At 44.8% G+C, this 14,684-nt stretch overlaps 1 protein-coding gene across 1 annotated transcript in view; it reads right to left on the reverse strand.

Moving 5' to 3' along the window:
* Positions 1–971: 971 nt before the first annotated feature.
* LOC118929312 (uncharacterized) overlaps positions 972–14,684 on the reverse strand; it is an 82,759-nt gene continuing 69,046 nt past the window's right edge. The window contains 1 exon segment of the mRNA XM_057505362.1: positions 972–2,387. Within this exon segment, the coding sequence (XP_057361345.1) occupies positions 2,362–2,387 (26 nt within the window). The 3' untranslated portion in view covers positions 972–2,361.

Here is a 14,684-nt window from a genome sequence, read left to right on the forward strand (position 1 = left end):
TTGAAGGTGGAGGTGGAGACACACGGGGTCAGTCCAGTATTACAGGCCCACCACCCCTCTGGAGGAGGGACTAGATACCTGTTTTCACCTGAGGAAGCTACGGGTAAGGTCTCATTACACAAATTCTTATGAGTGGGGGGAACCGTGCCTAGGCATTTCCCTTTTCCAGTCACTTCGGTCAGAGTCAGCTTCTTGTGGCTGCCCCAACTACAGATCTCATGACTGGTTGTATTGTTAAAGTTGCCTGACAACCCCAATCCTTCATAATAAGGAGGTCCGGAGGAAAAACATAACCAACAGGATTCGGTAGTATTACGGTTGGTGGTATTTAAAACCCGGAAAGCCCCCTCGAGAAGGTTGAGGGGGTGTTGTCCGGTGCCGGGGAAGGGGGCTACTTGGCCAGGGGTGGGTATGGCGGAAATGGTGGCAGAGTCTACTGGTGGAACTAGAGTTTGCTTCGGGGTCGGGGTTGGGAGACGCAGCTGATCTCTTAGGACAGTATTAGGTCCTATTGGGGCAGCCGGAAGGGTCTCAACTTTAAGTCTGATAGTAAATATGAGGCCTTTGTCATATCCAGATTTATAATATCTAAGTCCCCACTGTTGTCCAGTGATCCACCCATCGTACTGGCGTCCTTTATCACTGAACGTGATATTTAAGGGGTTGCATAGCCCTGTGTGTTCGCAGTTGGAGGATGTGCGGTTCCGGACTACTTTAAGGAGGTCCCAACTAGACATGGGGTTCCAATAAACATCACCTGTAGTCTCACATCCCCAAGAGTTACAATAGAAGGACTTCAAGCTCCCACACTGTTGGGCTTGTTGGTAGGTTCGTCCGTCATGGGGGCAGACATAGAAAGTGGTGGTTTTCATCTGCCGGCGTGTGGCCAAATCTCTGCACCCAAAACCCCCTAAGCTCCTCTGGCTCTGGGGTCGGCTGGGAAGGCTCCAACGGATTCTACTGCCTGCATCCAGCTAAGCTCGGGTATATCCCAGTCCTCTACTCCAGCAACTAAGGCGCAGATATCGGGGTGCAGGGACGGCCACCAGGTTTTAAGGGGGGCCACCTTAGAAACAGACCATACTGCCTCTCCTGTCTGGGAGTAGACCTGCCATGTCAACAACCTGGGTTCATGGGGGTTAGGGTTCTGGTGGGTTGGGGGTAGCAGAAGCATCAGAATAATCAATAACATAGTTCTTTTTACACAAACGAAGTTTAAGGGGGTTATCCGTCCGAGTTACTCGCCAATCCGGGTCCGGCTGGGGCGCTTTCTTCAGATGTGAAGCGTGTACCCAGGAGGAGATGCCATCCACTTTCACGGCTGTGGGAGTAGTCAGGAGGACAATGAAGGGTCCTTTCCACTGGGGCCCAAGATTTCCCGTTTGGTGTCGTCTCACGTAGACAGAGTCTCCCACCTGGAACTGATGAGGTATTGAGAAGTCCTCTGGCCGACAGGCTTCCCGGATGGAGGCCCACACTTCTCTCTGCACAACTTCTAGGGCCCATAACCTTTCAAGCAGAAACTTATTAGTTACACATTCAGGGGATGTATTGAGGTGAACCAATTTGAGTGGAGCCGGGGCTCCAAACATTATCTCAAAGGGTGTTAGTCCAAAACGACCGGGGTTGTTTCTAACTCTAAATAAAGTGGAGGGAAGGAGGACTAACCAATCACATAAACCAGTCTCTATGGATAATTTAGTCAAGGTCTCTTTTAGAGTTCTATTCATCCTTTCTACCTGTCCTGAGCTCTGGGGCCTGTATGCACGATGCAATTTCCAATCTGTCCCCAGAATCTTGGCCAATCCCTGACTTACCTGGGCAACAAAGGCAGGACCATTGTCGGAGCCGATTACCTTTGGAATTCCGAACCTAGGAAATATCTCTTCAAGAATCTTCTTGGACACCGTCTGAGCCGTCTTGGTCTTGGTAGGGAAAGCTTCTGCCCATCCTGAAAAGGTATCCAAGAAGACTAGGAGGTACTTATGTCCATACTTAGCAGGCTTAATTTCAGTGAAGTCAACTTCCCAGTAAGCTCCCGGTCGATCTCCGTGAAGCCTTTTTCCACATATTACTTGACGTTTATTCACATTTACCAATTGGCAAGGAACGCAATTTCTCACCACCTCGTCTGCCATTTCTCCCAAACCAATGATGTGATAAGGGGAGTTTCGAGCCAGGGTTTTTAGGTTCTTGGCCCCCAAGTGCGTCAACTGATGTAGTTGCTTTAAGTATTCTCCTGCCTCTTTCTGGGGCAGAATATTTTTCCCATCTCCTGACTCATATGTTCCAAGGGGTGAGGATTTTTGGAACCCCAGCTTGTCCATTCGAGCGAGATCCTCGGGTGTATACTGGAAGCTCTTAATACATGTGGCTTCTGGGTATACCTGGAGGGGTAAGATGTTCATTCCCTGGGCTGCTTGTTTCACGGCTTGGTCCGCCCTCTGATTTCCTTGAGCTACTGGAGAGTCATTTTTCTGATGCCCAGGGCAATGTATTATTGCCACTTCCCTAGGCCTATGGATGGCTTCCAACAAATCTAAAATTTCTTGTTTGTTTTTAACATCTTTTCCAGCAGAAGTTAACAGCCCTCTCTGTCTATAAATAGCCCTGTGTATATGAGCGGTGGCAAAAACGTATCGGCTGTCAGTGTAGACGTTAAGTCTCTTACCTTCCGCCATCCTTAGAGCCTGGGTCAGGGCGACAAGTTCTGCTCTCTGTGCAGAAGTGCCCGTTGGGAATCCGCTGGCCCACACGATCTGGTCATCATCTACCACTACAGCTCCCACCATCCTCTTACCTCCCATGATGTAACTGCTCCCATCCGTGTACCAAGTCAGGAGTCCCGGTCCTTCTAAGGGCTGATCTCGTAAATCCCGGCGGGTCCCCGTCTCCTCAACCAGAATTTCCTGGCAGGTATGGAGCACTTCTTTTCCCAAATCGGGGAGCAGAGTAGCCGGGTTTAGGATGGCGGGTGGGGCAAATTCCACACGATCCAGGAGCAAGGTTTGGTAGTGAGTCATTCTGGCGTTTGACCTCCATCTTTCAGGTGGTTGCCGAATTACGCTTTCCAGCACATGTGGAGCAACCACAGTGAGTTTCTGTCCCAGCGTAAGTTTGTCAGAATCCTTAACTAAGAGGGCCACAGCCGCCACTACTCTCAAACAGGCGGGCCATCCACTACTTACTGGGTCTAATTTCTTTGACAGATAGGTGACAGGTCTCTTCCAAGGTCCCCATTGTTGGGTCAACACTCCACGAGCCACTCCGCTCCGTTCATCCACGAAAAGGACAAACGGCTTAGTCACGTCTGGCAATGCCAGAGCGGGTGCCGAAAGGAGGGCCTTCTTAATATCATCAAAGGCCTGCTGTTGTTCAGATCCCCAAACAAACGGGGCTGCCCCTTTGGTTAGGGGATACAGAGGGGCGGCTAAGGTAGCACATCTGGGTATCCACAGTCTACAAAATCCTGCCATCCCCAGAAACTCACGAACCTGACGTGGAGTAGTGGGAACCGGGATCTGTGTCACAATCTGCTTTCAGGCTTCAGTGAGCCACCTTTTACCTTCTCTCAGGGAATATCCCAAATAAGTCACTTGTTGTTGGCAGATCTGTGCCTTTTTGGCAGATGCCCTATACCCCAGTTTAGCAAGTTCAGTCAGAAGGGCTCCAGTAGCTTCCTGGCAGGCTTCCCAGGTAGGGGCCGCTATTAATAGGTCATCAACATATTGTAACAAAGTTACCTGTGGGTTGGAGGCTCGGTAAAAAGCCAAATCTCTATGTAGAGCCTCATCGAAGAGGGTAGGCAAATTCTTGAATCCTTGTGGCAAACGTGTCCAGGTCAATTGTCCAGTAGTTCCTGTGGAGAGATCTTTCCACTCAAAAGCAAACAGCGGTTGGCTATTCTGGTGCAGGCGTAGGCAAAAGAAAGCGTCCTTTAAATCCAGAACTGTATACCAGGTGTTTTCCAGGGCCAGGGAGCTTAAGAGATTATAAGGATTTGGCACAGTGGGGTGAATGTCCTGTGTCCTCTTATTGACTTCCCTCAAATCTTGTACTGGTCAGTAGTCTCCTGTTCCCGCTTTCTTTACAGGCAGCAAGGGAGTGTTCCACGGGGATTTACATTTTACTAATATCCCCTGTTCTATAAGCCTCTGGATATGGGGCCTAATTCCATCTCTGGCTTCTTTACTCATTGGATATTGTCTCACGGTCACTGGTAAGGCTGAAGCTTTCAAGTCTATGACCACGGGAAGCCAGTTTACAGCAAGCCCCATACCTGCTGTCTCCGCCCAGGCTCCTGGGAACTGGTCAAGCCACTCCTGGCCAACTCAGGAGGTTTCTGATTTCTTAAAAAGGCAGTATTCATCTTCTAATCTTATGGTCAGGAAACTTAGGCCCAAAGGTTTTTTCTCCTGATTAGTCACTTGAGTTTCTTCAGCTTGGAAGGATATTTGGGCCTCTACTTTGGTCAAAATGTCTCTACCTAACAGGGGTATGGGGCATTCCGGTATGACAAGGAATGAGTAGTTTACCCGTCCCACTCCTAAGTCTACTGTTCTTCGGGTAGTCCATGCATATTGTTTCTGGCCCATAGCCCCAAGCACCCAAGACTTTTTGCCAGAGAGGGGGCGCTTAGCTTGGGTCAGTACAGAATGTTGAGCACCGGTGTCCACCAGAAACTCAACGGGTTGCCCCTCCACCTTCAGGGTTACCCTGGGCTCGGGGAGGGGCTCCGAGCCCCGTCTTCCCTAATCTTCATCTTCTAGCAGTGACAACACCTTTTTCGGAGGCCTCTGCGGTGGCTTTTTAGGTGCATTCTTTCACCCAATGCCCCTTTTCCTTGCAATATGCACATTGGTCCTTCTCTAAAGGGGGCCGGTTGCCCAGGTGCCCTGCCTTGCTAGTTCTGCCACTAGAGGGCGGGCGCCCCCTTCCTTCTACTACTGCGGCCAAGATTCTTGTTAAATTTTTCTCATGCTTCCTGTCCCTCTTTTCCTCTTTACCTTCTCTTTCCTTCTCCTTCCTCAATTCTTTCTCTTCCTCAGTCTCTCTTGTGATAAACCTTTTCAGCCTCTTTCACTAACTCTCTCAGCGACAAATCTTGTAAGCCCTCTAATCTCTGAAGCTTCTTTCTAATGTTGGGCGCTGATTGTCCGATAAAAGCAAGAGCCACTGGAGCACTGTGCTCTTCAGAAGTGGGGTCAAAGGGAGTACACCGCCTGAAGGCTTCCATCAGGTGCTCTAAGAACACTGCTGGTGCCTCAGTGGCTCCCTGACTAACCTCTCTTACCTTGGCCAAATTGGTGGGGCGCCTTGCAGCCCCGCGGAAACCCACCACCAGAGCCTGGCGATAGATGGTTAGTCGCTCCCTACCTTCTGGAGAATTAAAGTCCCAGTTGGGTCTGGTCAGCGGGAACCCCCTTTCTATATCATGAGGGAGTTGCGATGGTCATCCATCAGCTCCAGGCACGTTCTTTCGTGCCTCCAGGAGGATCCTTTCTCTCTCCTCCGTGGTGAAGAGCACCTGTAAAAGCTGCTGACAATCATCCCAAGTGGGCTGGTGAGAAAACATCAGGGACTCTATCAGCCCCGTCAGTCTCTGCGGTTCCTCTGAAAAAGGAGGGTGGTTAGCTTTCCAGTTATATAAATCGGCAGAGGAAAACGGCCAACATTGCAGAGGTTGGAAAGGCGGGTCCCCTTCCTCTCCGAGGATGGGAGCCCCATAAGACTGGAGGGGAAAAATACCCAGTGGGTCCAATGTGGCCCCTCGGCGGCGCCAAGTTCCCTGGGCTGGTCCCGGAGCCGGCCCCATTGCCTCGGCAGCAGAGACTGGAGGCATCGGGGGTGCTGGGGCTGGAGGTGCCGGGGCTGGAGGCACCGGGGCTGGAGGCGCCGGGGCTGGAGGTGCCGTAGGGGCAGGAGGGTAAGGAGGGGGATCATCAACCATGAGCAAATCTTGAGTGTCAGGGTGAATTTTGGTAGTCTCTTTTTCCTTGCTCTGAGGTTGAGCCTGGGCAACTAAGACTCGAGAGCCCATTTTCTTCTGCACCCAGGGCTTTACCCAGGGCGGTGGATTTTCCACTAACTCTTGCCAGACCACAATGTAGGGTTGCTGATCCGGACGCCCCCGAGACAAATCCTGGAAGACAACAGCTTTTACCGCTAGTAAGGTGGGGAGATCAAAAGTCCCCTCCGGGGGCCACCCAACATTAAAGGTGGGCCACTTGGAGGTACAGAAAGTCTGCCATGGTCTTTTCTTAACTTCTACTGATAAATTATGTGCCCTCATCCTTACTTCTGTCCAATGATCTAACGTCAGACTAAGAGGGGTCGTCACTGTCTGTCCCATTGTCAGTATAACAATTATTAGACACGTGAAAGACACAAAAAACAGAGACACACACAGATTAGACACACAGCGGCCGCTCTTTGTTTTCTTCAGATTTTTGACCAAAAACCGAAAGGAATCGGTGGGTTGATACTCTTGGCGCCCGAGAATCAACCCTATCTCATCAGATTCACCTTCCCGGAAAAACAGGTGAGAGGCCACCAGGTGTCCCTGGCCCTCTAATCTCCCCAAGGCGTCCCCCAGGGTTGCAGCCTGCGGTGCTCCAAGTACGTCTACCGACTGCGGTCTCGACCCCTTTACAGGATCGGGACGACTGCCAGACAGAGGGTACCCCTTTCAGAATTCCGACCGGTCGCACTGAAAAACAGAAGACAGAACACAGACAACTCAAGGCGCCACTAACCTTACCTCTTCCTCCAAGGGCGACTTTGGGAGTGAAGCGGGGTGAACGCTCAGTCCCGGATGAGCCCCCAAATGTTGGATTCTCCCAGAGGAGGACGCCACCCCAAATCACTCGCAGAAGGCATCTCTTGATGCAACAAGCAAGAGGAATTTATTCAGGAACCAGCTAGCTGGGGTCCAAGTGTCAGCCTGGCGCAGTGGGTCTCAACAAGGACCCCGAGTACTCAAAGGCAGAGGTTTATATAGCATTTTCAAAACACTTAACTCATAGTAATTTTCCACAGCTGCACATTATCTTTGCAAGACATACATCTTGGGGTTAAGCGAGAGCAAGGTAAGACCACTCCTCAATTGTTAGGGAGGTTCTGCACGATAAGCTTGGTATGCAGGATTAACTGACCAAGGTTAGCTGACCAAAGGCCACAGCTGCCCCCATCCCAGTGTTCATGATTAACTTGTTTTCCAAGGCCTTACCCAGTTCCAGTTTTTTTTTTTTTTTTTAAGTCACAACCTCAGAAAACTGCTTCTAGGCCCTTAAGATGGCTGTGCTTATGCTAACTTACTATTCTCACTAATGCTTAGATTCTACAATGCTTAACATTTTGTATTAGAATTTTCTGGAAGTTTTAGAATGCCCAATTTTCACAAGGGCTTGTTTCTAAATCTATTCTTATTAACACCATCTGGAGGTGGAAAAAGATCTGTCATTTACACATTTAGACACACAAACATATGGATTGAAACATAATGACTATAGTTAGCAAAACCTTTCATAAAAGAACATATATAGACATAAAGTGATACAAAGATTTGAGTTACTAATATCCAATTACCTTCTTTTTAGCTTATTTGATAAAGAGTATCTCCATTTTCAAGAATACACTCTAAGGGCGAGCAGTTTACATAACTGGGTAAAGGTCTAGATGGCCCCAGACTATGAGGGCTGATGAAGGCCCTGAACTGATAGGGACTGTGTGTGTGTCCAGGAGGCTGGAAAAGAAATGCAAGTACAATTCTAGCACCAGTCATTTAAAATCAGGCTGCATTGCAGAAGATAAATTTATTCTGTCTCAGGGAGACTAGTTTAAATACTTACCAATTTTTGAAGATAATGATGAACCCAATAAGTAGAATAGATTTTCACCAAAAAACACTTTAGAAAACTAGTACCATATGGTAGTAGTCTATGGGACTTTTGACTATTTTCCTTCCTTGTAGCAAAATGTATTTAGCTGCATAACCTTATTATATTGTATACTTCTTTCAGGGGCCAAAACTCTCCATTAGAGAGTTTGTATTGAGGCCAGGCTTGTGTGCAGAAGATAAGACACTTCTTTTTCAGTGTCGGGGATCAAATTTCTCCCAGTTCTTCAGGATGCATGCCAGAGGCGTGTCTGGCTTTAACCTTGAAGAGGAAGCTCCCATCCTGAAAAAAGAGAAAGACAGGTGTGCGAGACCTGGTCAGCCTTTTCTCTGTGAGGGTGTCACCTGGCCTTGGAGCTTGGGTGACAGTGGTCAGTCACCTCCTCTGCCAGCCTACTGGAATTAACCACTCTTTACTAGTGTGGCCTGTACCTTGCCTTGATTTCCCTCTTGCCTTCCCACTAAAAAAGAGTTTCTTCAGAGTCCTGGATCTAGTGGGAACCTCACCACTATGCTCTTACTTTATGCCTTCTGGGAGTCCTGATCCAGACCCTAGTTTCTCTGCACAGGCTTTAGCATAGTATACTTGGGATCATTCTTAAAGAGGTCCCTGCCTGTCCAATAAGTGCAGGGACTGTGTGACCTCTCATGGCCAGTTCCATGGGCTGAGGAATAGGAATTGTCATAGCCCCAGGAAGACTAGCTCCAAGGAAGAGAGATCAATAGAATAGAGCCATGGCCAAAGTTTAAACAGGGCCACTTACAGGTACAGTTATGGAGGGGGGTGTCTATACTCTTAAACACCAGTTTCTGCCACTGCCTGGGAATTATTTTGTCAGTCACCTACTGTAGCAAAATCTGTGAGACAAGAGGTCGGGGGTCATCTGCAATTCTCGCATATGCAGCAGCCTTGCTGGAGGTTCACTCAGTGCCATCAAATCAATCAGCCAGAGCCAAGATCTAAGGACCACTGTATAGTGGTCTGGTCTGCCTTCAGAGTCCACAAATTAGGATAGGACAGTAGGAAATCGGCTCAGCCACTTCCTGACATTCTAGTCCATCCAGAGTTGGGGATCAAGGAGTGGTAGACACCAGGAAACCTTTCACCCAATACTTAAGACTGGTAGCTGAAGACTAATCATCTTTTAAATGGCTAACAGGTGCCCAGATACATTTTTTGGTATCACTAATCTACAATTACATGAGGAACATAATGTTTACAAGACTACCCCCTTCAATAAGACCCCCCCACAAACCACATTACAGTCACGGTCCACTAGCAAAGTAAGATGCTACTACACTCACTACTTGTCTTCTCTGTGTTGCACAACCCTCCCCGTGCCTCCCCCCACATAACACATGCTAATCTTAAAGGCCCCTTTCTTTACCCCCCAATCCCTCCCTTCCCACCCATCCTCCCCAGTCCCTTTCCCTTTGGTAAGTGTTAGTCCATTCTTGGGTTCTGTGATTCTGCTGCTTTTTGTTCCTTCAGTTTTTTCTTTGTTCTTATACTCCACAGATGAGTGAAATCATTTGGTACTTGTCTTTCTCTGCCTGGCTTATTTCACTCAGCATAATACCCTCTAGCTCCATCCATGTTGTTGCAAGTAGTAGGATTTGTTTTCTTCCAATGGCTGAGTAATATTCCATTGTGTACATGTACCACATCTTCTTTATCCATTCATCTACTGATGGACACTTAGGTTGTTTCCATTTCTTGGCTATTGTAAATAGTGCAGCGATAAACATAGGGGTGCATCGGTCTTTTTCAAACTGGGCTGCTGCATTCTTAGGGTAAATTCAGGGAAGTGGAATTCCTGGGTCAAATGGTATTTCTATTTTGAGCATTCTGAGGAACCTCCAGACTGCTTTCCACAATGGTTGAACTTATACTCCCACCAGCAGTGTAGGAGGGTTCCCCTTTCTCCACAACCTCGCCAACATTTGTTGTTGTTTGTCTTTTGGATGATGGCAATCCTTGCTGGTGTGAGGTGATATCTCATTGTGGTTTTAATTTGCATTTCTCTGATGACTAGCGATGTGGAGCATCTTTTCATGTGTCTGCTGGCCATCTGAATTTCTTCTTTGGAGAACTGTCTGTTCAGCTCCTCTGCCCATTTTTTAATTGGGTTGTATGCTTTTCGTTTCTTGAGTTGCATGACATCTTTATATATTTTGGATGTCAACCCTTTATTGGATCTGTCATTTATGAATATATTCTCCCATACTGTAGGATGCCTTTTTGTTCTATTGATGGTGTTCTTTGCTGAAGAGAAGCTTTTCATTTTTGCTTTTGTTTCCCTTGCCAGGGGAGATATGTTCATGAAGAAGTCGCTCATGTTTATGTCCAAGAGATTTCTGCCTATGTTTTTTTCTAAGAGTTTTATGGTTTCATAACTTACATTCAGATCTTTGATCCATTTCAAGGTTACTTTTGTGTATGGGGTTACACAGTGATCCTATTTCATTCTCTTACATATAGGTGTCCAGTTTTGCCAGCATGAACTGTTGAAGAGAAGGTCACTTCCCTATTGTATGTCCATGGCTCCTTTATCATATATTAATTGAGCATACATCTTTGGGTTAATGTCTGGAGTCTTTATTCTGTTCCACTGGTCTGTGGCTCTGTTCTTGTGCCAGTAACAAATTGTCTTGATTACTGTGGCTTTGTAGTAGAGCTTGAAGTTGGGGAGTGAGATCCCCCCCCCACATTATTCTTCCTTCTCAGGGTTGCTTTGGCTACTCGGGGTCTTTGGTGTTTCCATATAAATTTTTGAACTACTTGTTCCAGTTCATTGAAGAATGCTGTTGGTAATTTGATAGGGATTGCATCAAATCTGTATATTGCTTTGGGCAGGATGGCCATTTTGATGATATTAATTATTCCTAGCCAAGAGCATGGGATGAGTTTCCATTTGTTAGTGTCCTCTTTAATTTCTCTTAACAGTGTCTTATAGTTTTCAGGGTATAAGTGTTTCACTTCCTTGGTTAGGTTTATTTCTAGGTATTTTATTCTTTTTGATGCAATTGTGAATGGAATTGTTTTCCTGATTTCTCTTTCTATTCATTTGTTGTTAGTGTATAGAAAAGCCATAGATTTCTGTGTATTAATTTTGTATCCTTCAACTTTGCTGAATTCTGATATTAGTTCTGTTAGTTTTGGAGTGGGGTCTTTAGGGTTTTCTATGTACAATATCATGTCATCTGCATATAGTGACAGTTTCACTTCTTCTTACCAATCTGGATTACTTGTATTTCTTTGTTTTGTCTAATTGCCTTGGCTAGGACCTCCAGCACTATGTTGAATAACAGTGGAGAGAGTGGGCATCCCTGTCTTGTTCCCAATCTCAGAGGAAAAACTTTCAGCCTCTCACTGTTCAGTATGATGCTGCCTGTGGATTTATCATAGATGGCTTTTATTATGTTGAGGTACTTGCCCTCTATACCCATTTTGTTGAGAGTTTTTATCATGATGGATGTTGAATTATTTTAATGCCTTTTCAGCATCTATGGAGATGATCATGTGGGTTTTGTCCTTCTTTTTGTTTATATGATGGATAATGTTGATCGATTTTCAAATGTTGTACCATCGTTGCATCTCAGGGATGAATACCACTTGGTCATGGTGTATGATCCTTTTGATGTATTTTTGGATTTGGTTTGCTAATATTTTGTTGAGTATTTTTGCATCTATGTTCATCAGGTATATTGGTCTGTAACTTTCTTTTTTGTGGGGTCTTTGCCTGGTTTTTTTATTAGGGTGATGTTGGCTTCATAAAATGAGTTTGGGAGTATTCACTCCCCTTCAATTTTTTGGAAAACTTTAGGGACTATGGGTATTGTGTCTTCTCTGTATGTCTGATAAAATTTGGAGGTAAATCCATCTGGCCCAGAGATTTTGTTTTTGTGTACTTTTTTGACTACCACTTCAATTTCATTGCTGGTAATTGGTCTGTTTAGATTTTGTGTTTCTTCCTTGGTCAATATTGGAAGGTTGTATTTTTCTAGGAATTTGTCCATTTCTTCTAGGTTTTCCAGCTTGTTAGCATATAGATTTTCATAGTATTCTCTAATAAGTCTTTGTATTTCTGTGGGGTCCATTGTGATTTTTCCTTTCTTGTTTCTGATTCTGTTGATGTGTGTTGATTCTCTTTTTCTCTTAATAAGCCTGGGTAGGGGCTTATCTATTTTGCTTATTTTCTCAATGAACCAGCTCTTGGTTTCATTGATTTTTTTCTATTGTTTTTTTATTCTCAATTTTATTTATTTCTTCTCTGATCTTTATTATGTCCCTCCTTTTGCTGACTTTAGGCCTCATTTGTTCTTCTTTTTCCAAGTTCAATAATAGTGACTTTAGACTATTCATTTGGGATTGTTCTTCCTTCTTTAAATATGTCTGGATTGCTATATACTTTCCTCTTAAGACTGCTTTAACTGCATCCCACAGAAGCTGGGGCTTTGTATTGTTGTTGTCATTTATTTCCATTTATTGCTTGATCTCTATTTTAATTCGGTCATTTATCCATTGATTATTTAGGAGCATGTTAAGCCTACATGTGTTTGTGAGCCTTTTTGCTTTCTTTGTACTAGTTATTTCTAGTTTCATCTCTTTGTGGTCCAAGAAGATGGTTGGTAGAATTTCAATCTTTTTGAATTTACTGAGGCTCTTTTTGCGGCCTAGTATGTGGTCTGTTCTGGAAAATGTTCCATGTGCACTTGAGAAGAATGTGTATCCTGCTTTTGGGTGTAGAGTTCTGTAGATGTCTATTAGGTCCATCTATTCTAGTGTGTTGTTCAGTGCCTCTGTGTCCTTAATTATTTTCTGTCTGGTGGATCTCTCCTTTGGAGTGAGTGGTGTGTTGAAGTCTCCTAATATGAATACATTGCACTCTGTTTCCTCCTTTAATTCTGTTAGTATTTGTTTCACATATATTGGTGCTTCTGTATTGGGTGCATATATATTTATAATGGTTATATCCTCTTGTTGGACTGAGCCCTTTATCATTATGTAGTGTCCTTCTTTATCTCTTGTTACTTTCTTTGTTTTGAAGTCTATTTTATCTGATACAAGTACTGCAACACCTGCTTTTTTCTTCCTGTTGTTTGCATGAAATATCTTTTTCCATCCCTTGACTTTTAGTCTGTGTATGTCTTTGGGTTTGAGGTGCGTCTCTTGTAAGCATCATATAGTTGGGTCTTGCTTTTTTATCCATTCTATTACTCTGTGTCTTTTGACTGGTGCACTCAGTCCTTTTACATTGAGGGTTATTATTGAAAGATAAGTACTTATTACCATTGCAGGCTTTAGATTTGTGGTTACCAAAATTCATGGTAGCTTCTTTACTACTTTACTGTCTAACTTAACTCACTTATTAATCTATTATAAACACAGTCTGATGATTCTTTGTTTCTTTCCCTTCTTATTCCTTCTCCTCCATTCTTTATATGTTAGGTGTTTTATTCTGTGCTCTTTTGTGTTTCCTTTGACTGCTTTTGAGAGTAGTTGATTTTATTTTTTGCCTTTAGTTAGTATTTGGTTGGTCTCCTTTTTTTTTGCTGTGATTTTATTTTCTCTGGTGACATGTATTTAGCCTTAGGAGAGCTTCCATCTAGAGCAGTCCCTCTAGAATACCCTGTAGAGGTGGTTTGTGGGAGGCAAATTCCCTTAACTTTTGCTTGTGTGGGAATTGTTTAATCCCTCCTTCATATTTAAATGACAATCATGCTGGATACAGTATCCTTGGTTCAAGGCCCTTCTACTTCATTGCATTAAATATATCATGCCATTCTCTTCTGGCCTGTTAGGTTTCTGTTGAGAAATCTGATGATGGCCTGATGAGTTTTCCTTTGTAGGAACCTTTTTTCTCTCTTTGGCTGCCTTTAATACTCTGTCCTTGTCCTTGATCTTTGCCATTTTAGTTATTATGTGCCGTGGTGTTGTCCTCCTTGGGTCCCTTCTGTTGGAAGTTCTCCAGGCTTCCATGGTCTGAGGGACTATTTCTTCCCCCAGTTTGGGGAAGTTTTCAGCAATTATTTCTTCAAATACACTTTCTTTCCCTTTTTCTCTCTCTTCTTCTGGTACCCCTATAATGCAGATGTTGTTCTGTTTGGATTTGTCACACAGTTCTCTTAATATTCTTTCATTCCTGGAGATCCTTTTATCTCTCTCTGCCTCAGCTTCTCTGCATTCCTGTTCTATGATATCTATTCCATTAATGGTCTATTGCATCTCATCCATTCTGCTCTTAAGTCCTTCCAGAGATTGTTTTATTTCTGTGTTCTCCCTGTCAACTTTATCCATTAGCTCTTGCATATTTGCCTGCAGCTCCATCAGCATGGTTATGACCTTTATTTTGAATTCTTTTTCAGGAAGATTGGTTAAATCAATTTCCTTTCAGAGGTATCTCCTTGGGTGTGAGGGACTGAGGGAAGCCGTGGGCACCTGCGAGTGTCTAGGCTGAGGCTGAACTTCAGCAGCTTCTCAAAGACCCTTCTCAGGGGTTGTCTGTCTTATTTTTGTAAGAATTAAAATTTTCTGCCTTTTCTTGTGATAGAGGTAATCATGTGCAGTTGCCTTGCATGTCAGCTGGGAGAATGAAGTGCCTTCTTGCTTGGTGGTCAGACACATTTTTATGAGATAAAAAATGTGCAGTATTAATTCAAGAATACTAGCAAAGTGTGGACATCTTACCTTGCAGTGGTGAGCACCAGTTTCTGTGAAATTGATGAAGTTAGAAGAGAGTTAGGAATGCCCCCTTCCTCACTGAGGCCAGGGCGGCCAGAGGAA

This window comes from Manis pentadactyla, chromosome 8 (genome assembly GCF_030020395.1).
Source record: "Manis pentadactyla isolate mManPen7 chromosome 8, mManPen7.hap1, whole genome shotgun sequence".
In the NCBI taxonomy this organism is placed as follows: Eukaryota; Metazoa; Chordata; class Mammalia; order Pholidota; family Manidae; genus Manis; species Manis pentadactyla.